The sequence below is a fragment of the Salvelinus fontinalis genome, chromosome 18, assembly GCF_029448725.1.
Source record: "Salvelinus fontinalis isolate EN_2023a chromosome 18, ASM2944872v1, whole genome shotgun sequence".
Taxonomy (NCBI): Eukaryota; Metazoa; Chordata; class Actinopteri; order Salmoniformes; family Salmonidae; genus Salvelinus; species Salvelinus fontinalis.
The window spans coordinates 34,672,627-34,698,022 of record NC_074682.1 but is presented as its reverse complement, the minus strand read 5'-3'; the positions used below and the strand labels follow the sequence as shown (position 1 = coordinate 34,698,022).

Below are 25,396 nucleotides of genomic sequence, written 5' to 3'. Positions count from 1 at the left end.
GTAGTTCTTGCATGATGTCTACTTTGATGCTAATCAGCATTTTCGAATCCGAGTACATAGAGACTAATATATTGATGTCACCTTGTCCGAGAGAGATTTACATGGTTATCAAAACATCACGCCAGGGTAAGCCAACATAAAACACAGCCCTTATTTTAAGTCTTTCTAAAATTCCCTGTGAACAATGAGAGGTGGAAAAACGATTGATACCTTTTCCCTGTTTGATCGCTAGGTTTTATGGGTATTATGACACCTCCATGTGGGACTCTATAGAAATTATTTCTGAGGATCCAATCATCTCTAAATAACAGATCTACTGCCGTGGTTGATATGTAGATTGGTTCTAATTAGGACGGGTGAATGACATTATCTTACCCCTGGTCCATCGAATGAAACATACCACTAATCGAAACTCCTCCTGAATTTTACATGGTGATGGGAATTTTACAACCATGGTGGTGCCATAAGTGGTGAAGTTGCGAGGTAGAAATTCTACTTTAACCAAATCATCTTCGCTTCGGCAGTAGAACACCTCTTGCATTGAAAGAGGGGTGAATGTCCAGCTTTAGCGTTTCAGTTCCTCAAGTTCTCGGTTAGATCCAAGTGGAAGTGATTTATCTTGAATTGACGAAAGCTCGAAGACGTGGTCACTTCCTCTGCTAGATTGGAGTGCAGCTTGAGAGATTTTTCCATATTGAATGAATGGGTAAATGTGATTCTTCCTCAAACTATTAGCTGTCGCTGGGTCTGTAACTTCCGATGTAGTGAAAAAAAACCTTGCAGCTGTAAAAACGGTTGTTTTGGATTTGGATATAGTATGGATTTACTGCGCAAAAGTGCCACTTCTTTTATATAACCTTTAACTATGCAAGTCAGTTTTAAGAACAAATTCTTATTTACAACGACGGCCTATCCCGGCCAAACCCAAAAGCCGCTGCACAACTCGGGAACCCCTAAATGAGAGATCAAATCATGAGTTGGCTACAAATAACATGGATACATTTCAGAAGAGATACGAAATGTATTTATTGAAACAAATACTTAAATGTATTAAGTGTAGTTTTACAGGGACTGTGCACATTAATCAACATTACTGTAAAAGTGCCAGTTTTAGCCAGCCAGCTAAATTACTATCTTTATATAAACAAAAAATGGCCAAAACCTGATTACAGATCAGTATAACTATTAATATCATTCATAGGATACGTGGAACAATATGAGAGAATTACATATGTTTTGTGGTATGTATTGTTCAATGTGACATCCATAGTAAAATGGTACAACTTTTAAGTATCATGTATCTATGTACAGAAAGTGTATTCATATGCATAATAAAATGGTTTATCAATGGCGTAATTAACGTCCACAACCAGGTGGCAAAAGGTAAGAAATAAAGGCATCAGTTGAACTTGGTTGCAATTCAATTAGCTTTTTGCTCTAAATGTTTGCCAGCTAAATAGTGTAGCTCCCTCCAGTAACCACGAGCACAACCGTTCCTTGATTTTAACTGGCGGCTTTATTCTGTAAATTTAGTCAGAATTATCCCCTTCCGTGAGAACTATAAAGTAAATGAAAAATACAGTTAAGCACACTCTTACAACCTTATCTTACGAGTGATTTATTAGCTTGGTATAACTCTGAAGTGCTTACATACATAAACAGTTTAGCCGGCGTTATAACAGTATTAGATTAAACACATGAATAAAGGAAAAATACCTCATTGGCTGCTTATTACAGAAGGGAGGAAATCAAACTTCACACTTATTATTCCTGGCATGAATTCACGCTTCATCCTTAATTATTATAACGTTACCATCCTAACATATACGCTTCAAACTTTATGAACTACACCCGATGACATGAAAACTTAGCTAACACAGCGCGGGATTGCCTTCCCTGTGTGTTGCTACAATAAGGATCCCCGTTACAAGTTATTAGCTACGTAGTTTCGCTTGTCTTATCATTTCCCCACACAGCGGACACGTAAACAATTCAAACACAAAACAACGACATAACCTGTAAGTCTGTCAGTTACAAATAGTAAATTAAAGGATAGTGCATCTTCAATGCTGAATGGTCGATTGATGTCAAAAATACTGGTACTTATTCTGATCCTATGAAACAAAAGACTGGTCCACATTCCTGTTGGAATTTAATTCCCAATTCTGAAGAAAATTACATTCATAACAGAATGACACTGACAGGATTAACAGTATAAATCTTTATTTATTAACTTCTACAGAGAAACATTTTCTTTTAGAAAAAAAGTTTAGAAACATTTCATAGTACTGAACAGATCCGTACAAAATAAAGCTAACTATGAATTAATGTTCAAAACAGTAGCTCTTTCACAGTAGAAAGGGAGGCACTATTTTAGCGTTGTGGTCTGTTACTTCCTGCCTTCAGTTGATCATTTGTTGTTGCCCAGGTAACATGTTGAGGTCAATGGTATAAAGCCTCAGGTCCTCTTTCATATTATTCCCGGTCTCCATCATCTCATATCTGCACCAGGTCCATTGGTGTAATAAATTAATGAATAAATAGGGCTGGTGGGCTGGGGGCAGAGGTCAGTGTTCCAGAGAGGGTGTGGCACTTGGAGCCCTCTCCCTAGTCCTACACCTGACTGATGAGCTCTGACTCGTCACCCACAAACCACTGCACCGGGGTCCCATCCGCTGCCCTCTGGAGGACCCGTCTCTGGGGAGCCTGCAGGCAGAATAACAAAAACAGGAAGCATTTATTTCAATGTCTGGTTTGTCAAGTCTACCAAGTCAGTACGAACAGAGTTATACTTTTAAATATCACTAGTAACAAAATTATTGGAAGGTCACAGTATGGAAAGAAGGCAACAAAGTAGATCCGTGCCTACAAGCACAAAGATGTTTCTGCTTGTGGTTCCCTGCAACCCTTCTGGGCCAGGAGTGACAGCAGAGACCGTGCCCTCAGCTGCTATATTACTCAGTTCTCACAACACAAGGAAGTTGGAGACACAAATGTGATGTTAAAGGAAGTACAGTACATAGCACGGTGTGGTATAACTTCACCATTTAGAGCTCCATAATGAGAAGGTCATAAACGTTCAAACCAAATCAAAACCTAATTTGAGTTCAGCCATTATGTTTTTAGCAGCTGATCCACAACAAGGGTGTGGTGTTTTTCTCTACAGTGAACCACACTGTGACTCAGCGTGACATTGCGTGATTTACTTTCTGTGATCAGAACCTCCCCTCGAATATAGAATGGTCACCACTACTACTGAGAAATATTCAACCCAAAAGCTACTGAGAAATATTAGATCCACTACTGTACTACAGCTGCAAATGCTTTTCGAACCCCATGCGATATAAATCCTTGCCGAAAAGTAAAGACAGTAAAACGGTACAGGAATGTGGCACCTGGGTTTTACACTTACGCAAGACCTTTCCCATGCCTTGCCCCCTGGAGAGAAAAAAAAACTCAGGATACCAATTGCCTCTCATATTATAACCATTTCAATGTCTCAAGATCACATTGACTCACCACTTGCCTCCATATATTTTCTTAAACTGTATCAGCTCAAAAGATGACAAATAATTGTAGTTAATATAAGTGGCAGTTCTTTATCAGGCATTTTGAGGTTCATTTTCGATTGATATAGGCTTCGTCCTGAAGCGAAACTCGGGGTCATTCACAGCGTTTTATGACGCACAGTGTGCGAGTTATCTGTGAGGCTGACAAAACAGCAGTAAGGAGGCCATGGGGCGGGACTGGAAAACGGGGCGGGACTGGAAAACAGTGTGTGTCCCAAATGGCTCTCTATATAGTGTACAATTTTTTACCCGGACCCATAGTTCTCTGGCCAAAAGTAGTGCACTATGTAGGGAATAGGGTGCCATTTGGGATGTACACAAAGTGTATCATAGTTTCTCTCTCTCAGTGCAATTTAGTGAGCGTGAATATTGCCCTTGGACAATGGGAGCAGAAAAAAAACGATATTGTGTGAATAGTGGTTCCTGAACAATTCAAAACAACCATTGGAAGTCATAAAACGTGCTGAGACAAGTATCATTGAACAGTTGCGTTTTGTCCAATGACTCCTTTTGTCATAGTGTGCTTACTAGTTCATGGAGGTAATACTTGTTTGTGTGTCAGGTGTGATTGCCAAACTCACACAGTTCTGTAGAACACAAAGTAAGTTGGCTTGTAAAGACTGTATTTAGATATGGCACAAACATTTTAAAGAATTCTGTTGATTCCATGGAACTTGCAGACAGGCCTGGACACAGCACCTCAGTAGTATCATCTTAACTGATTAGAAATTCCCTTCTCTTGTTAAAGCCTGCTGGCACTGCCTTAACCAGCAGCATACCACCCTGCATCCCACTGCTGGCAAGCTTCTGAAGCTAAGCAGGGTTGGTCTCTGGATAGGAGACCAGATACTGCTGGAAGTGGTGTTGGAGGGCCAGTAGGAGGCACCCTTTCCTCTGGTCAAAATATCCCAGGGCAATGATTGGGGACGTGGCCCTGTGTAGGGTGCCATCTTTCGGATAGAATGTTAAACGGGTGTCCTGACTCTCTGTTGTCACTGAAGAGCCTATGGGACCCTGGTGTCCTGGCTAAATTACCAATCTGACCAACATCCCCAGCTTCTAATTGGCTCATTCTTCCCTGTAACTATTCCCCAGGTTGTTGCTGTAAATGAGAATGTGTTCTCTGTCAACTTACGTGGTAAAATAAGGATACATTTAAAAAAATATACTCCAGTGATATTCATTATTAGGGTGGTGCTGACAGTAATTCCACAAAGGCAATAACTTAAGATTGGGCAACTACATTGTAATCATGTAGTGAGTGAAGTGCTGTCATGGCTGTTTACCTGTTCAGGATACTTGTGGTGGTGGGAGAGCGGTGACTCGCGGCCAGGTACATTCCTCACCCTGATCGCAGTCTGTCGGTCGAGGGAGTGAGGTCTGAACTGGTTGCGCTGGTGCCATGACTTGAGCTCCTCGTTTACCACCTGCCGGGGGAAGCCTCTGGAGGGGTGGTGGGGGTACTCTCTGAGCGAGGGGGCTCGGCACAGTCTGACGTGGGGGGGAAGGGACGTGAGAGCCCGCTGGGGGTGCACAGGGGCCTCCTCATACCAGTGCTCATATTGGCTGGAGTGACAGGGGGGCGGAGGGCCATGATACAGCCTGGCCATGTCCATCTCTGAAGGGTAGATCATCCCGTGGTCATAGTAACCCCTGTGGAAGCTGGGGGTGGACTGGTGCTGGTAATTTTGGTAGAAGCCGGGGCCTGGGGAGTAGGCCATTGGTCCATGATTATCGTTGGGGCTGGACTGGTACCTATAGGTGGGCTGACACTGCCATGGCAGGTCACAGGGCATCTCACGACACAGTGAGCTAGTGCAGGATGGGGCAGAGTGTTCAGAGTTACTGTCCGCAGTCTCAGAGCTGGAGTGGTAAATGGGGTTTCTGTAGCCTCCCCTCTGGATGGGGGACTCGCCTGGAGACGTTACCACATAATCTGTCAGTAGCCTCCTGGGAACACGGGTACGACCCCGGTCGTTATCCAGGTTAAACGGAGGTTCACTGTTGGGAAGCCTGTAAAATATCACATAGAAGCATTACAAACTAGGCCAAAACCGTACAAAATGAAAATCATTTGTAAGATAAAGTGAGACAGTTTCAAGATTTAAGCAGTGTGGGGACAGTGTGGATGAAATATACAATGGTGGTGCTGTGTGACTGTGATATGTGGTTGTCTTACCTACCTTATTTGAATGAACTGACTAAGTTGTTCTATAAGAGGGTCTGCTAAAATACCAAAATGTAAATATAAAAAAATGTGCTGACCTGAGAGAAAACTGACGACGAAGGTGCATCTCTGGGGTGGAGGGGGCGCTGTTTGACTGGATTGGGCACAGTCTGAGATGGGAGAACTGCAGGGGCAGAGCAGTGTCTTCATAACAGGCTTCCACTGGAGGCAACACAGGGGTCACGGCTGGACTACTGCAGAAAGGTAACATGGACAGGAAGGAGAGGTTAATGACTAAACCTTGAAGATGTTATCATTCAGATGGAAAACAGGCCATGAAGGGGCCAAATAAGTGCATGTGCTTTCCATGCTTAAACCTGTTCCATGTGCCCTTATCTCAGTCTATTTGCGCTGCCACTCAAAGACAAGTTGTGACTGAATCAGAATGGTCCAGAGTAATATCCTCCCCGAAATAACAAGGAACACCTTAATGCAAACTTTAGCAAAACCACTTCAAAAGGAACTCATTTTTGAAATATCAAATGGAGTTTAAGTTGCAGAGAAGTGCTGCCAAAGCATATTTTGTATACACTGAGGATACAAAACATTAAGAACAAACTTTTCCATGACAGACTGACCAGGTGAAAGCTATGATCCCTTATTGATGTCACTTGTTAAATCCACTTCAACCAGTGTAGTTGAAGGGGAGGAGACAGGTTAGAGAATTATTTTTAAAGCCTCGAGACAATTTGCAACTCAATATTAGGAAGGTGTACCTAATGTTTGGTATACTCTGTATTTGAGTTAAACTATGAAGCTTAGAGCACTACCAATGCATTCATTCAAAAAGTCAAGGAAATCTTACATGAGGCTACATACGGTAATGGCTTGTGTATAAGAGAGGTTTCACCAACCCGTGAGGCTTCCAGTATGGCTATTCTTGGGCTTTCCTGTACAATAAATTCAAGGGTAGCGTTAATATAAAAGTACAGGAGGCACGCTGGGTTCTCCCTTGGCCTTTACCTTGACTTGCTGCTACACGAGTGTGACTTGTTCTTGGTCTTCTGGTAAGGCTGGTCCAGACTGGACTCAGTCCAAGGGGAGTGCTCGATGGGAGGGGGCTCCAATTCCAGGTTGGTGTTGAAGCTGGACTGTAACTCCTCCAGGGTTGGAGTAGTATGGGTTGGCTGGTGGGGGCTAGGCCCAGGGAGGTGTGAAGGGTCTGGGGGGGGCTGGGGAGGGTCTGCTGGTCCTCCTGGGTGAGGGGCCTCCACAGATGGTTGAGATGACTGACTGATCAGCTCTTCTGGAGAAAAATATTAATAATGAATTTAAGACAGTACTCTGGTGCTATTGTCAGAGCATATTATCTATACAACTTTCACAAGAGTCATTTTTGGTTAGTAACTCTCTAACCTTCATCGAGCAGTGCCGAATCAGACAGAGAGCTATCATCAGAAGTGCCCTGATCTGGAAACAAAAACAAAGCAAACAACCATATTAATCCACGGGAATGGCACTGGAATTACATTCCCCTCAGATCAGAGAGGAGAGATGTTAATGTTTTATTAGTCGGCCAGTAGATCGTCACTCACCTCTCCGTGTGCTGATGCAGCCTGGCCGCGGTGAAGACCGCCCGTGCTGTAGGCGCAGCTGAAATGCTGTCTCCTGCAGTTGTTTGACTTTCTTCTCCTCACGCTTGCACTGCTGTAACCGGCTTCTCTTCACCGCCTTGCTGAGGTGTTCCTCATGGCACAGTCTTCGGGCCGCTTTGTATATCTGCAGCTGAAGAGATAACTCAGCTTCCACAGAGTTCAGCTCAGAGTCCTACAAGAAGCAACAAAAGGACGTTGGGCAGAAGTGAGTGGCTGAACATCAAATATCTCTTCCTGGCTCTTACAATGACAGAAGCCTGACTAATGACGATTGGTGTCAAGGAAGGTAGGGCGATGGGTTGAATTGAGAAATGTAATTTTTCCCTAAGGGGAACCACAGGAGTGGCCTTTAGTATTAAGTACACCTGTGTGTGGGGCTTTTACAACCACTGTCAAAGGGAGAGTCAGTGTAAATGACAATAGTGTCCATGTCCAACCCCTGTCAGGCTCTTTACCGCTGTTCCCTGTGGGATGCTCTGCTCGTCTAGTTTGAAGGCCGCTCCGATGCGTTGGCGAATTTGAGGTGGCTTCTCCCCAGGCAACACTGGGTAATCTGCAGACAGCCGACCAGTTAGCTCCTATATGACATGGAAAGAAGGCACCAGATTTCAGTAAAATGTGTTGATTCATATTATTTTAATGCAACACAACAAATCATGTTGTACTCCAACGGTATTAGGACAGTGACATGTTTTGTTGTTTTGGCTCTGGATTCCAGCACTTATGCATTGTATCATTTTAAATCCAGTGAGGTTAAAGTGCAGACTGTCAGCTTTAAATTTGAGGGTATTGTCATCCATATCAGGTAAACTGTTTAGAAATTACACCACTTTTTGTACCTAGTCCCCCCATTTTAGGGGACCAAAACTATTGGGACAAATTCACATGTATTTATTAAAGTAGTCAAAAGTTTAGAATTTGGTCACATATTCCTAGCACAAAATAATTATGTCAAGCTTATGAGTCTACAAACTTGTTGGATGCATTTGCTGTTTGTTTTGGTTGTGTTTCAGATTATTTTGTGCCCAAAATAAATTAAATGGTAAATAATGTATTGGGTCATTTTGCAGTCACTTTTATTGTAAATAAGAATGTTTCTAAAGATTTCTATATTCATGTGGATGCTACCATGATTACGGATCGTCCTGAATGAATCATGAATAATGATGAGTGAGAAAGTTAGACGCACAAATATCATAACCCCCCAAAAATGCTAACATCCCCTGTTATTGTAAAGGTGAGAGGTCTTGGGAATATGATTTTAGAGCGTATGTAACTTTCTCACTCATCATTATTCACAATTTATTCAGGACTATCCGTAATCATGGTAGCATCCACATTAATGTAGACGTGTTTAAAAACATATTCTATTCTTATTTACAATAAATGTGACTCCAAAATGACAATACATTATTTACCATTCATTTCTATTGGGCACAAATTTATCTAAAACACAACCAAAACAAACAAGCTTGATGTAATATGTGCTGTAATTTCTAAATGGTTCACCAGATATGGATGAAAATACACTCAACTTATAGCCGACAGTCTGCACTTTAACCGCATAGTCCTTGTTCTGGAGTACAGAGCCAAAACAAGAAAAATGGTCACGATCCCAATACTTTGAGCCCACTCAGTTGGAAAATAAATTATGAGAGGACAACTATTACTTCAGAGGTAATCAGTGGCGTGCCGTGGGCCTGGGGCCTGGGCCTTCAGTGAGGTTCTACACAGTCCCACCCGAATTAATCCACCTCTTATTACCATTATTATGATGCCATGGCTCTAGACACTATACATTTAGACAGAAACGCAGTATAACCAGGCGTTGCGTCACCTTGAAATTGATAAATTGACATTTTTGGGTAAACAGTGTTTACCCAAAAACATGACACAATCAATGAGTCTTTTCAATATTTCCCTTCACCTTTTCATTGTGCAGCTCCGTTGCCCTGCGCGCTTGTTCTTTGAGCTGTAGATCCACTCCGGTGTCCCCAAAAGTTTTCAAAAGCACCATTGATTGTTAGTGCCCAGCCGTACTTTGGTGTCTCGTTGCTGCCTTGGTTAGACAACTCAAGTTTGCAAAGCCAGTGTGGCTCCAAACACCAAATCGATCACTTGCAAATAATAGGCATTCCCAGCAGTACAGTTTGCAGTGCTTCTCGGAGCCAAGGAGCCTGTGAGCCATTGACAGCGCTCGTAGTTGAAACTTTGAAAGTGGCGAGCGAACGAAGCCCTTTCCCGCCTGTGACAGGCTTTGTGGCGTCGGGCGACCTCTCCTTACAATGTCTAACTTTTCTTGAAAAGTTCGTCTTGAGAATGGCGTTATAATTATATCCTGACCAAATCGATATCTTCTCCTCCTTCCGCCATTGTGGGTTGAAAAGACAGCTTAGTAGTACGCAAATTAATTCGTTTATCAAATTCAGTTTCCTAGATCTCCATAGGACCTGCCTCTCAATATTGGTAATCCAATCAAAAGACGTACACGCACTACGCCTGCTAGCTGGCTCCTGTGTAACACTGGAGCCAGCCAGCAGGCGTACAATAGCCAACTCTAAAGCTGATTGGTTGACACTAAATTTTCCTTTCGATTCACTATAAGCTACAAGCGCCCGCACTGTTGATTCTGAAGGACTGAGGGCAGATTTTAGACCCCTGGCAACACATGATGGCTGAATATGATTGGATAAAAGATCTAACATAAAGACCAGCCCTCCAAATCTCAACCTGGGGCTGGAAGCAGTGCAACCAAGAGGAAAGCTATGAAATGAAGAGTATAACTCTTACTCTGGGGAATAATTTAGTACATATTTGTGGGAAAATATATTTCAAAAAAATGTATATTCTGATGATGTTTAGGCCAGTAGAGAAGGCCTTGCAGGCCCTGACGGCCCACCACTGGAGGTAATATGTCCCCATTCCCTTCAAATCAACCAGGTTGATGAACCCTCATCGAGTTCATTTTGAAATATTGTAAAAAATCTTTGCTTCCCAAATGACACTTTAGATCGTTCTCAAGTGTCAGTTACGCAATGCTGCCTTTCCATAGAATCCTACTCTTTCACAACACATTCTCAGGGCCTCACCTGCCCAGTGAATGCAGCCAAACTGGCCTGCCCTCTAGCTAAACCTACACTCAACCTGAACGTACGAGAGTGCATATTATTTATTTAAATTTGGGAACAGACATAACACACCCCCTGTGTTTGTTTTGAGTTAATCTACATAAAAGGTGTATATCCCCACCAGACAATAGTGTTGTTCATGATCTCAGTCGCTGCCGTGTTCCTGAGAGCAGGAAGAGGAGTTATCAGAGTCTCCATCTAGGCAGCACACCTCGACAGGACAAGTCCCAACAGGAGAGCCACGCCCAATTGTCAACAGAAAAGAATGAACAGACCTGGGCGGCGTCTCAAACAGCACCCTATTACCTACATAGGTCTCTGGTCAAAGGTAGTGCACTATATAGGGAATAGGGTGTCATTTGGTACACCCCCTCAATGTATCCCTCAACAGCAGCTGAACATGGGACTGGCTCCCCCATAGTTCGTAACGATGACGGATGGCACAGTGACATTCTTAGGGCTGAATTCGTTTCTGAGACAGATATGGGAGAGAATCTAGTGTGGTATAATAGGAACACTTAAGGTCCATTGGCTGCCTCTCACTTAAAATCCCAACAAATCAGCCTGACTGAAAGGGAAGGGAACAGTTGTGTTCTCATTGGTCAGGAGCACCAAACCAAATAATCTTTTCAGCTCAGACTAGGCAGCCTTTATTGGCTAAGTAGGTTGATTGCCAGGCAATTATTGATTAACATCTCGAAAGAATTAAAAAAAACACACTTTTCCAGCTGGTATCACTTTCGTTTATAAAGCTTACGTATCAGCCTCTCTGCCTTTGTCAGATCTTGATTAACATCACTCCTCCATCTATTCTACTATGAAACGAACCCCCCCGTCTAAATAATGTGTAACTGTTGACATTTTTTATTGAACCTTTATTTAACTAGGCAAGTCAGTTAAGAACAAATTCTTATTTACAATGACGACCTACCAGGGAACAGTGAGTTAACTGCCTTGTTCAGGGGCAGACCGACAGATTTTTACCTTGTCAGCTCGGGGATTCGATCTAGCAACCTTTCGTTACTGGCCCAACACTCTAACCACTACACTACCTGCTGCCCCATCACAGTCATAGTATCACTTATGGGGAAATCCACACTGATATTATGGTGAAAACGATCTGAACCCTGATGGAGTGGAGAGTGTATGTGCTATATCCAGGGGTACTCACAGCCTCTCGGATGCAGAGTTTCTTCAGCTCCAGTAGGCAGAGCTCTAGCCGGTCCTCCAGTGACTGATGCTTGAGCTTGACGGCCCGGGTATGAGTGATAACGTCCTTCATAATCGTGAAAGGACTATCAGGGCCTTGGACACACAGACAAAGAGGCTACTGTAAGGTCTCAGGGTTGAAAACAGCAAGGCTATAGATAGCTGGACACAATATTTTGGCACGTTTACAATTGGTAATGCTTGCTTGTCAATTTCATATGGCTGCAGCTGTATCCCACAGATAAACCAACTGGTTGGAGAGAATAAACTGTGTCCAAATCGAGAAAAGGTGGCAATACAAATGCAAACAAAAATGTTGCTCCAATCCTGACCTGTTTCTGCCCACTCGTGAGCAGCAACGAGGAAGATAATGAGCCAAGATGACACCTACAGTAGACAAGACAAGGTTCTTTTGAGAGATAATGAGTGTCTGTACTTGTACTGGTGGGCAATTCCACAGTAACAGAGTGACACAGACTCAGATTTTTCACTTTAAAATGTACGTCAAACAAAAACCAATGATTGGAAAGTTAAAACTATACAACTCTATGCAGAATGACTAAAAGTCCCACTGAAAATTGTAAGTAAATACATTTTGTTACATTTTCTGTGGAAACTTAAAAATATTCTTTGTGCATAGAATTTTATGGTTTGTTTAATTTTGCAATCATTGGTTTATGTTTGATATACATTTTAAAAGTCTCACTCTGCTACCATGAAATTGCCCTGTTTTATTGATTTATACTGAAACTGTCATGAAAGGCGTCCAAGATTTCCAAGATGGCGTAGCAGTCGGACGTGTGTTTGTCTTGTCCCGCGTAAATAGTCCTCGTATTTTTTGTATACATTTCGTATATATTTTAATTTCACTTTCCATCTTGGAACTGAATATACATTCACGCAACCCGCCTCACCCAATTCGGTACGGATCTGCTATTTTTTTTATACTTTAGAACCGTAACCCCAATCAGAAGCTAGCCAGATAACTAGCTACTAGCTAGTAGTCAGTTAGCCACTGCTGCGGTCTTCACCCTTAACTCGGACACCAGCCAGCTTCAGCTCGGGCCAATACATGCCAGTCTGCAGGCGCGATATCAACCCAGAGAATATAGGACTGCTTTTTCTCTACCACATCACCGGATTCCTGACGCAAGCTCTGGACAATTACACCGGATCATCGTCGCTAGCTAGCTGCAACCCAGTGGCTACTACTGGCTAATACCTCTGTCCCGAAACAAGCACCAGTTAGCCTTGAGCTAGCCTCGAGCTAGGCCCATCTGCCGGCTAGCCGAAGAGGTCTACCTGCGAATTCTTGGGCTACAATACCTCTTTTGCCAATTGGACTCGACACGGAGCCCCGCCGATCCATCACGACTGGTCTGCCGACGTAATTGTCCGATGTGGTTTCAACAGGCTTTTCCATTGCGACGTTTCTGAATACCCATCTGCTAATTATTAGCTGTCTTATCGGCTGCTATCTAAATAAATATACCGGACAATTTTTTTCTTTTTTTTCTTGGGTCACTATATCTATTTTGCCAATTGGATCGATCCCCTCTACCACACGGAACCCCACTAATCTACCGACGGAAACGAACGAGGTGAAAAAAAAAAATAATAATAATAAAAAAAATAAAAAAATAAAAAAAACAGACCTCCATCCTATGTTATCTTGCTACCGATAGCCAGCTACCCGGCCAGCTGTCTGGATTGCCGTGACCCCAACCAACCTCTACTCACTGGACCCTTATGATCACTCGATTAAGCATGCCTCTCCTTAATGTAAATATGCCTTGTCCATTGCTGTTCTGGTTAGTGTTTATTGGCTTATTTCACTGTAGAGCCTCTAGCCCTGCTCACTATATATCCAACCTCTCAGTTCCACCACCCACATATGCGATGACATCACCTGGTTTCAATGATGTTTCTAGAGACAATATCTCTCTCATCATCACTCATTACCTAGGTTTACCTCCACTGTATTCACATCCTACCATACCTTTGTCTGTACATTATTCCTTGAAGCTATTTTATCGCCCCCAGAAACGTCCTTTTACTCTCTGTTCTAGACGTTCTAAACGACCAATTCTCATAGCTTTTAGCCGTACCCTTATCCTACTCCTCCTCTGTTCCTCTGGTGATGTAGAGGTGAATCCAGGCCCTGCAGTACCTAGCTCCACTCCTATTCCCCAGGCGCTCTCTTTTGATGACTTCTGTAACCGTAATAGCCTTGGCTTCATGCATGTTAACATTAGAAGCCTCCTCCCTAAGTTTGTTTTGTTCACTGCTTTAGCACACTCTGCCAACCCAGATGTTTTAGCCGTGTCTGAATCCTGGCTTAGGAAGACCACCAAAAATTCCGACATTTTCATCCCTAACTACAAGATTTTCAGACAAGATAGAACGGCCAAAGGGGGCGGTGTTGCAATCTACTGCAAGGATTGCCTGCAGAGTTCTGTTTTACTATCCAGGACTGTTCCGAAACAATTTGAACTCCTACTTTTAAAAATCCACCTCTCTAAAAACAAGTCTCTCACTGTTGCCGCCTGCTATAGACCACCCTCTGCCCCCAGCTGTGCTCTGGACACCATATGTGAACTGATTGCCCCCCATCTATCTTCAGAGCTTGTGCTGCTAGGCGACCTAAATTGGAACATGCTTAACACCCCAGCCATCCTACAATCTAAGCTTGATGCCCTCAATCTCACACAAATTATCAATGAACCTACCAGGTATCACCCCAATTCCGTAAACACGGGTACCCTCATAGACATCATCCTAACCAACTTGCCCTCCAAATACACCTCTGCTGTTTTCAACCAAGATCTCAGCGATCACTGCCTCATTGCCTGTATCCGTAATGGGTCAGCGATCAAACGACCTCCACTCATCACTGTCAAACGCTCCCTGAAACACTTCAGCGAGCAGGCCTTTCTAATCGACCTGGCCGAGGTATCCTGGAAGGATATTGATCTCATCCCGTCAGTAGAGGATGCCTGGATATTTTTAAAAAATGCCTTCCTCACCATCTTGAATAAGCATGCCCCATTCAAGAAATTTAGAACCAGGAACAGATATAGCCCTTGGTTCTCTCCTGACCTGACTGCCCTTAACCAACAGAAAAACATCCTATGGCGTTCTGCATTAACATCGAACAGCCCCCGTGATATGCAACTTTTCAGGGAAGCTAGAAACCAGTATACACAGGCAGTTAGAAAAGCCAAGGCTAGCTTTTTCAAGCAGAAATTTGCTTCCTGCAACACAAACTCAAAAAAGTTCTGGGACACTGTAAAGTCCATGGAGAATAAGAACACCTCCTCCCAGCTTCCAACTGCACTGAAGATAGGAAATACTGTCACCACCGACAAATCCACTATAATTGAGAATTTCAATAAGCATTTTTCTACGGCTGGCCATGCTTTCCACCTGGCTACCCCTACCCCGGTCAACAGCACTGCCCTCCCCTCTGCTACTCGCCCAAGCCTTCCCCACTTCTCTTTCTCCCAAATACAGTCAGCTGATGTTCTGAAAGAGCTGCAAAATCTGGACCCTTACAAATCAGCCGGGCTAGATAATCTGGACCCTTTCTTTCTAAAACTATCTGCTGAAATTGTTGCCACCCCTATTACCAGCCTTTTCAACCTCTCTTTCGTGTCGTCTGAGATTCCCAAAGATTGTTAAGCAGCTGCGGTTATCCCCCTCTTCAAAGGGGGAGACACTCTAGACCCAAACTGCTACAGACCTATATCTATCCTACCCTGCCTTTCTAAGGTCTTCGAAAGCCAAGTCAACAAACAGATTACCGACCATCTCGAATCCCACCATACCTTCTCCGCTATGCAATCTGGTTTCAGAGCTGGTCATGGGTGCACCTCAGCCACGCTCAAGGTCATAAACGATATCTTAACCGCTATCGATAGGAAACAGTACTGTGCAGCCATATTCATTGACCTGGCCAAGGCTTTTGACTCTGTCAATCACCACATCCTCATCGGCAGACTCGACAGCCTTGGTTTCTCTAATGATTGCCTCGCCTGGTTCACCAACTACTTCTCTGATCGAGTTCAGTGTGTCAAATCGGAGGGTCTGTTGTCCGGACCTCTGGCAGTCTCTATGGGGGTGCCACGGGGTTCAATTCTTGGACCGACTCTCTTCTCTGTATACATCAATGATGTCGCTCTTGCTGCTGGACAGTCTCTGATCCACCTCTACGCAGACGACACTATTCTGTATACTTCTGGCCCTTCTTTTGACACTGTGTTAACAACCCTCCAGGCGAGCTTCAATGCCATACAACTCTCCTTCCGTGGCCTCCAATTGCTCTTAAATACAAGCAAAACTAAATGCATGCTCTTCAACCGATCGCTGCCTGCACCTGCCCGCCTGTCCAACATCACTACTCTGGACGGCTCTGACTTAAAATATGTGGACAACTACAAATACCTAGGTGTCTGGTTAGACTGTAAACTCTCCTTCCAGACTCACATCAAGCATCTCCAATCCAAAGTTAAATCTAGAATCGGCTTCCTATTTCGCAACAAAGCATCCTTCACTCATGCTGCCAAACATACCCTTGTAAAACTGACCATCCTACCAATCCTCGACTTCGGTGATGTCATTTACAAAATAGCCTCCAAAACCCTACTCAATAAATTGGATGCAGTCTATCACAGTGCCATCCGTTTTGTCACCAAAGCCCCATATACTACCCACCACTGCGACCTGTACGCTCTCGTTGGCTGGCCCTCGCTTCACACTATTCGCCAAACCCACTGGCTCCAGGTCATCTACAAGACCCTGCTAGGTAAAGTCCCCCCTTATCTCAGCTCGCTGGTCACCATAGCAACGCCCACCCGTAGCACACGCTCCAGCAGGTATATCTCTCTGGTCACCCCCAAAACCAATTCTTCCTTTGGCCGCCTCTCCTTCCAGTTCTCTGCTGCCAATGACTGGAACAAACTACAAAAATCTCTGAAACTGGAAACACTTATCTCCCTCACTAGCTTTAAGCACCAGCTTTCAGAGCAGCTCATAGATTACTGCACCTGTACATAGCCCATCTATAATTTAGCCCAAACAACTACCTCTTTACCTACTGTATTTATTTATTTTGCTCCTTTGCATCCCATTATTTCTATCTCTACTTTGCACCTTCTTCCACTGCAAACCCACCATTCAAGTGTTTTTTTTACTTGCTATATTGTATTTACTTCGCCACCATGGCCTTTTTATATTTTTATTTATTTATATATATATTTTGTTTGCCTTCACCTCCCTTACCTCACTTGCTCATATTGTATATAGACTTATTTTTCACTGTATTATTGACTGTATGTTTGTTTTACTCCATGTGTAACTATGTGTTGTTGTATGTGTCGAACTGCTTTGCTTTATCTTGGCCAGGTCGCAATTGTAAATGAGAACGTGTTCTCAATTTGCCTACCTGGTTAAATAAAGGTGAAATAAAAAAATAAAAAAATAAAAAAGTGTGATAGGATCAACCTGTGAGTGAAACCAAGGCGATTAACAATATGTGGTTGCTCTACTACTGGAATAGTTAGGCGTATCTCCAGCACTGCCGGTGACTACTGACAACTGGAATAGTTAGGCGTCTCTCCGCCACTGCCGGTGACTACTGACAACTGGAATAGTTAGGCGTCTCTCCGCCACTGCCGGTGACTACTGACAACTGGAATAGTTAGGCGTCTCTCCGCCACTGCCGGTGACTACTGACAACTGGAATAGTTAGGCGTCTCTCCACCACTGCCGGTGACTACTGACAACTGGAATAGTTAGGCGTCTCTCCGCCACTGCCGGTGACTACTGACAACTGGAATAGTTAGGCGTCTCTCCAGCACTGCCGGTGACTACTGACAACTGGAATAGTTAGGCGTGTCTGCAGCACTGCCGGTGACTACAGACAACTGGAATAGTTAGGCGTCTCTCCAGCACTGCCGGTGACTACTGACAACTGGAATAGTTAGGCGTCTCTCCAGCACTGCCGGTGACTACTGACAACTGGAATAGTTAGGCGTCTCTCCAGCACTGCCGGTGACTACTGACAACTGGAATAGTTAGGCGTCTCTCCAGCACTGCCGGTGACTACTGACAACTGGAATAGTTAGGCATCTCTCCAGCACTGCCGGTGACTACTGACAACTGGAATAGTTAGGCGTCTCTCCAGCACTGCCGGTGACTACTGACAACTGGAATAGTTAGGCGTCTCTCCAGCACTGCCGGTGACTACTGACAACTGGAATAGTTAGGCGTCTCTCCAGCACTGCCGGTGACTACTGACAACTGGAATAGTTAGGCATCTCTCCAGCACTGCCGGTGACTACTGACAACTGGAATAGTTAGGCATCTCTCCAGCACTGCCGGTGACTACTGACAACTGGAATAGTTAGGCATCTCTCCAGCACTGCCGGTGACTACTGACAACTGGAATAGTTAGGCATCTCTCCAGCACTGCCGGTGACTACTGACAACTGGAATAGTTAGGCGTCTCTCCACCACTGCCGGTGACTACTGACAACTGGAATAGTTAGGCGTCTCTCCGCCACTGCCGGTGACTACTGACAACTGGAATAGTTAGGCGTCTCTCCAGCACTGCCGGTGACTACTGACAACTGGAATAGTTAGGCGTGTCTGCAGCACTGCCGGTGACTACAGACAACTGGAATAGTTAGGCGTCTCTCCAGCACTGCCGGTGACTACTGACAACTGGAATAGTTAAGCGTCTCTCCAGCACTGCCGGTGACTACTGACAACTGGAATAGTTAGGCGTCTCTCCAGCACTGCCGGTGACTACTGACAACTGGAATAGTTAGGCGTCTCTCCAGCACTGCCGGTGACTACTGACAACTGGAATAGTTAGGCATCTCTCCAGCACTGCCGGTGACTACTGACAACTGGAATAGTTAGGCGTCTCTCCAGCACTGCCGGTGACTACTGACAACTGGAATAGTTAGGCGTCTCTCCAGCACTGCCGGTGACTACTGACAACTGGAATAGTTAGGCGTCTCTCCAGCACTGCCGGTGACTACTGACAACTGGAATAGTTAGGCATCTCTCCAGCACTGCCGGTGACTACTGACAACTGGAATAGTTAGGCATCTCTCCAGCACTGCCGGTGACTACTGACAACTGGAATAGTTAGGCATCTCTCCAGCACTGCCGGTGACTACTGACAACTGGAATAGTTAGGCATCTCTCCAGCACTGCCGGTGACTACTGACAACTGGAATAGTTAGGCGTCTCTCCAGCACTGCCGGTGACTACTGACAACTGGAATAGTTAGGCGTCTCTCCAGCACTGCCGGTGACTACTGACAACTGGAATAGTTAGGCATCTCTCCAGCACTGCCGGTGACTACTGACAACTGGAATAGTTAGGCATCTCTCCAGCACTGCCGGTGACTACTGACAACTGGTTGCATCCCAAATGGCCCCCTACTCCCTACATAGTGCACTACTTTTGACCACAGCCCTAAGGGTACCCCTAAAGTAGTGCACTATATAGTGAGTAGAATGCCATTTGGGACATCCCTGAGTTCATTTACAGGGCTACTAATGACTCCAGGCCAGTTGCATTGTGTGTCACATACTTTCAGAGATTATCAACTCAATCCCTGCAGGCACTGACAGACAGCAGAGAAAGCCAACGGAGGTGTGACTGGGAAACAAAGAGGTCACACAGTAACTGCACCGGAACGGCAACCATGCAGGAGAAAATAAACAGTAGAAAACATGCCAACAATAAAATGTATTCTGTCTGTATGTATAATCTCCCATTGTGGGAAGCAGACAGTGTGTGACTAAATGACATGTGGTGAAGAAAGTCACCAGCAATAGCTCAGCTACTGGTTTTTAGAAATTATTGGCAGTGGCCACTGCATTCTCTTAGAAATGGAGCACAAAATAATAAATAATAGGATTATAAACCACTTTTGAATAGTGTGGCTTGCTTGCTTACTACTTCGTTATAACTGGAACACAAATAGATTTCTAGGCCACAACCCATGGCATATCAAGTTTGAAAGAATGTTGACTAATGTCTCACTACAGGCATCCCATTATAGTGAATAACTTTTAGTGTCATCCAAGTTCAAAGGTATTTGGTAGCTTGATGCTTACCAGAGTGGAGAATGATGCCACTGTCTGTGTCACTGATCTCTTCTTTGCCCTCCATGTATGTGGGTCAGGTGGTATTCATAGGTGGGGGGGGGAGCAGGAGAAAGTCAATTTTCACAATGCCCTGCAGAAATACACATTTATGTTCATCTTCAACGATACAATATACTTTATTGTCCATCTGCATGAAAATTCATTACACTACAGGGAGTGATTCCATTTAATAGTACTAAATTGTTGCTTTTCAGCACAATTAGAATATCTAATTTTAGACATAGTTAATGGGATCCATCCACCATTGAGAGATTAGACTCCTAACAAAACACTTAACCCTTCACCATGAAAGTCACAGGGGTAAAACCAAATTCCCAGAGACTTTTCTCAGGAAACAATGGTGCTTAAAAGGGCCACTCTTCCCATTACTTTGAGCCATTCCCTCCTGTTATGTCCTGTCAGCACAGCCTCACCAGGGTTCAAACCAGAGTGGATTCCCACTGTGACCATCTAACTCACAGGTTGTGTCCTGAATGGCACCATATAGCCTATATAGTGCACTACTTTTGACCAGGGCCCATGGGGTTCTAGTAGTGCATTATATAAGGAGTAGGGGGCCATTTGGGACACTAACCCACACTGTTCTTCATCAGGTGAATGTTTTGCCTGCAGCTAATTAGCTGGCTACTTTAGGGAGAGGTTGAGGAATGCCTGAACACAGGAGATGAGGCCAGTCCAACAACAATTAGTCTTATTCTTTTATAGGCCTATCTTAATTAAAGACTACCAACAAAATACAGACTTAAAGAGTCTGGAATAATATCTCAATGTCCTCCAGAAATATGAATTACAATTCAAATTCAATTCAAATTAATTAACTGATTCTATTTGACTCAGTGCCAATTTAATCTTGCTCCTACTCCAAATTGTCTGTTGTGTTCTCAAAGAAATATTGGAACCTACATGCACATGTGGAACTTCTGCAGTGAGAAGACTTTTTGGTCACAGGATGCAAGGTCTGTGGCAAGCATAGTAGGTGTTGCTATTCCCCGTCTCCCCAGTACTTTTTTGTTTCGATTTTTGTTTTGTTTTGTTGAACAATGACGCTTCACTAAGTCTTACAGTACCCAGGAATGAGTATTGCTGTCCGGACTGACTGCGGCAAAAGAACGCTGGTGACCAGATGTAAGCCTCCACATAAGCTCAGCATTACTCAATAGCTACAAAACCTCCTTGACATCCTTTCACTAGAGCTCTCTCCATGGCTTGTGTGAACAGCGCCAAGGAAAGGAAATTAGATAGATTCAGTAGAGCAGTCGAAAAAGGTCAAAAGCTTATTTTGAGTTAATGTAATCATGTTTAAATTCATCAACTGTATTTTGAATATCTGTATTGAATATTGATGTATGCAGGCTGACTTTATTCATGTGTCCCTTGTTCCTCTAAACAACTGTAGAAACACAAAGCATTGATAGTGCCTTCAGAAAGTATTCACACCCCTTGACTTTTTTCCACATTCTGTTGTTACAGCCTACATTTATAATTGATTAAATTGAGATTTTGTGTCACTGGCCTACACACAATACCCCATAATGTCAAAGTGGAATTATGTTTTTAGACATTTTACAAATTAATTAAAAATGAAAAGCTGAAATGTCTTCAGTCAATAAGTATTCAACCCCTTTGTTATGGCAAGCCTAAATAAGTTCAGGAGTAAAAATGTGCTTAATAATTTACATAATAAGTTGCATGGTCACTGTGTGCAATAATAGTGTTTAACATGATTTTTGAATGACAGCCTCATCTCTGTACCCCAGTCATACAATTATCTGTATGGTCCCTCAGTCAAGTGGTGAATTTCAAACACAGATTCAACCACAAAAAACAGGGAGGTTTTCCAATGCCTCACAAAGGGCACCTATTTGTAGATGTGTCAAAATAAAAAAAGCAGACATTGAATATCCCTTTGAGCATGGTGAAGTTATTAATTACACTTTGGATGGTGTATCAATACACAGTCACTACAAAGATACAGGCATCCTTCCTAACTCAGTTGCCGGAGTGGAAGGAGGCCAATGGTGACTTTAAAACAGTTACAGAGATTAATGGCTGTGATAGGAGAAAACTGATGATAGATCAACAACATTGCAGTTACTCCACAATACTAACCTAAATGACAGAGTGAAAAGGAGGAAGCTTGTACAGAATAAAAATATACCAAAACATGCATCATGCCTGCAATAAGACACTAAAGTAAAACTGCAAAAAAAAAAGAAGGTGTCTGCCCAATATAAAGGATCAAACCTGGCGGAGGAATAAAATTAGCATAAATAGGAAAGTATACCAGTTTAATTTGAGGACCAGGATGTTGACAGCTGTGCCATACAGATAGCCAATCCTCAGTAAAAAACACGACAGCCCACTTGGAGTTTGCCAAAAGGCACCTAAAGGACGCAGACCATGAGAAACAAGATTTTCTGGTCTGATGAAACCAAGATTTAATTCTTTGGCCTGAATGCCAAGCGTCACGCCTGGGGGAAACCTGGCACGATCACTACGGTGAAGCATGGTGGTGGCAGCCTCATGCTGTGGGGATGTTTTTCAGTGGCAGGGACTAGGAGACTAGTCAGGATTGAGGCAAAGATGAACGGTGCAAAGTACAGAGAGATCCTTGATGAAAACCTGCTCCAGAGCGCTCAGGACCTCAGACTGGGGCAAAGGTTCACCTTCCAAGGGGACAATGATCCTAAGCACACAGCCAAGACAATGCAAGAGTGGCTTTTGATAAGTCTCTGAATGTCCTTCAGTGGCCCAGCCAGAGCCCGGACTGGAGAGACCTGAAAATAGCTGTGCAGCGACACTCTCCATCCAACATGACAGAGCTTGAGAGGATCTGCAGAGAAGAATGGGAGAAACTACCCAAATACAGGTGTGCTAAGCGTGTACACCCAAGAAGATACAAGGCTGTAATCGCTGCCAAAGATGTTCAAACAAAGTACTGAGTAAAGGGGCTGAATACTTACGTAAATGTGATATCAATTTTGTATTTTTTATACATTCACAAAACCTTCCTAAGAACTTGTTTTTGCTTTGTCCTTATGGGTAGATTATGTGTAGATTGATGAGAAAAAAAACTATTGAATCCATTTTAGAATAAGGCTGTAACGTAACAAAATGTGAAAAAAGTCAAGGGGTCTGAATACTTTCCAAATGGACTGTATGCAAGGAAATGAGGCTTGATTGTTGTTCAGTGACCGAATATCCCAAACTATCCAACTTGCAGCGGCAAATATAAAGAATTAATTAATTGCACTACAAATAAAGATGAAAATTGAACATTCTCTGGTATTGTCTTACCGGTAATCTATGTACTGAAAAAGGTTGTTCAAAGTGATACAATTGAGTGTCAATAGAGATAGCTCTAAATTCAGTCAAATTTCAATCAATCAACTTCACAGACAGACAGCCTAAAACCCCAATGAGCAAAGAAATGCAGAGGCTGGGAATAAACTCCCTAAAAGGCAGGAACCTAGGAAGAAACCTAGAGGAACCAGGCTCCAAGGGGTGGCCAGTCCTCTACTGGCTGTACTGGTAGAGATTCAGGAGTACATGTGGCCATTTAGGCCAGATTCAGTCTGTCCACTGAGTTTCTCCAACCAAATGTTAACTTGGTTGACCATGTCCTTGAAGCCAAGTCAGCCGATTTGGTTCCCTCAGATAGAGGCCAGTTGGTGGAATGACATGATCCTGGTGACATTACCTTGATCATTACCACTATTGCTGCGTTCAAGACAACTGGGAAGTCCAGCTTTTACTGGGAAAAATCGTTTTGCATGGTCATCCAACTTGGAATTCTAAGTCGAGAACTCGTCCTCTTTCTAGAGCTCTGACATTCCGGCCTGAAGATCACTGACGTCATGATTTGACCACTTTTTTTCAGGGTTCAAATGCCGTGTTCAAAATAACTGGGAACTAATGAAAAATATTAGGTCAAATCATGAGGTCAGTGATCTTCAGATCAGAGCTCTAGAAAGAGGCCCGAGTTGGAATTGCCCAGTTGTTTTGAACGCACTATAGTCGTTGATTTCCGAGTTCCCAGGTGTTTAAACGTGGCACCAGTCGTATTGACTAGTATGACACATACTTCTTGCTATACAGTCTAGGGAGCTTCCTGTGATTGTCGAGCTGTTTGTGAAACTTCCACGTCATTAAGACTGCAATCTCAGTTCAGGCAATGATTGACAGAGAGAAAAGAATCAGGGCTTTAATTGGCTGATGCAACTGTGTGCTGAAGGCTTATTTACAACAATACGTTTATTGTCCCGAAACTGCTTGAATCCAAATGCAATACACTTTTAGCGCATGAGGCATGTGCGAAAATGTTATAATGGAATTCAATTTAAATCTCATATCTATAGTATGCAAGGCACGTTAGGTTTTGTGGAAACGCTACCACGATAATTATAATTAGGGAATTCTTAACATACAACATGGAAGAAACTTTGTTATAATTCAACTCATGACGCGTGGGAACAGAGGCATCATTTATTACCCGAGACTGAATGGGCTATTCATGAGTAAAATACTAGAACCTCCGTAATATTTATGAAGCCAAATGATAAAGTATACAAGACTAAAGACAAAGCCTAAACATTTCAACGAAATACTGACGTAGACTTTAAATCAGGAAACGATTGATTCCGCGCATATCAAGTGTCCATCATCTCCCCAGGTCGCTTGCATGAAGCATAAAGACTGTATAACAATTGAGACAATAGTCCCCCGTCACTTTCAAGAAACTGTTTAATCTAACATGTCTACACGACCTCCCACACACTTCCAATAGCCATGGTTACGGAGTAACTTAACATCTTCGTTTTAGTTTTCATTAAAAGGGCATTACGCACCAAACGCTCTCTTTTCAATCCCAACGAGGTTCTCCTAGTAAAGGATAGAGGACAGGGAATTCCAGCAGAATGAGGGACAATCAACCCAGTTTTTTTTAAATCATGTAACGTAACCTAAGTATTTCGACTGTATAAAAAGAGTTAAACTATCTGATAATTTCAACTGAACACATCGGAAAGCATTTTGCGTAAAGTTAAAGCGCATTAAAAGGGCATGCACTTACATTTTCATCAATCTGGTTCAAAAGTCGACTCTTGAAAACTGCCTTACTAATACTATTCTCGTATTCCCCACTTGAACGGAAGTGATTGAAAGGCGAACTGCCTTGATTTGAAGTAAGGTAGAAGAAGGACGACTCACACTCAAAAGGGGAGTGGTCCGCAGAGGTGGGACCAAGTCACTATTTTTTGAGTCACAAGGTTCAAGTCCAGTCCCAAGTAGAACGGGTCGAGACTCGAGTCAAGACTAAGTCGTGCATTCCAAGAGCAAGTAAAGTCGAGTCCAGTCACAAGTTCAAGTCAAATATCAATTAAAACAAAAAAAATTATATATATAGACAATGACTTGTTCAACTACAAATCTGTCTGTTTACTGAGGCTAGCAGGCAGCCCTTTTCATTATTTTGTCTGTACAT

General features: G+C 43.3%; 1 protein-coding gene across 3 annotated transcripts; it reads right to left on the bottom strand.

The window, feature by feature from the left end:
* Positions 1 to 1,455: 1,455 nt before the first annotated feature.
* Positions 1,456 to 25,111, bottom strand: LOC129815373 (innate immunity activator protein-like). 3 transcript variants are annotated; one of them, XM_055869143.1, is made up of 10 exons: positions 24,986 to 25,111; positions 19,864 to 19,984; positions 11,691 to 11,824; positions 7,847 to 7,969; positions 7,332 to 7,563; positions 7,153 to 7,206; positions 6,760 to 7,039; positions 5,835 to 5,990; positions 4,856 to 5,582; positions 1,456 to 2,706 (listed from the first exon to the last, which is right to left on the bottom strand). In XM_055869143.1, the coding sequence occupies exons 2-10, from the start codon at positions 19,916 to 19,918 to the stop codon at positions 2,614 to 2,616; spliced, it is 1,854 nt and encodes a 617-aa protein (XP_055725118.1). In that variant the 5' UTR covers positions 19,919 to 19,984; positions 24,986 to 25,111; the 3' UTR covers positions 1,456 to 2,613. The 3 variants fall into 3 exon arrangements, with proteins under 3 accessions (XP_055725118.1, XP_055725117.1, XP_055725119.1); XM_055869142.1 differs by having other exon boundaries at positions 6,760 to 7,042; positions 24,986 to 25,110; XM_055869144.1 differs by lacking the exon at positions 19,864 to 19,984 and having other exon boundaries at positions 6,760 to 7,042; positions 24,986 to 25,110.
* Positions 25,112 to 25,396: the final 285 nt, after the last annotated feature.

Excerpts from the sequence above, each read along its gene's own strand:
- LOC129815373 (XM_055869142.1), bottom strand. The coding sequence starts at position 19,918 with ATGGAGGGCAAAGAAGAGATCAGTGACACAGACAGTGGCATCATTCTC. Across the intron at positions 7,564-7,846 it reads GCATCCCACAGGGAACAGCG|GACTCTGAGCTGAACTCTGT; the intron begins GTAAAGAGCCTG and ends TGCTTCTTGTAG. Across the intron at positions 7,207-7,331 it reads CTGCATCAGCACACGGAGAG|ATCAGGGCACTTCTGATGAT; the intron begins GTGAGTGACGAT and ends TTTTGTTTCCAG.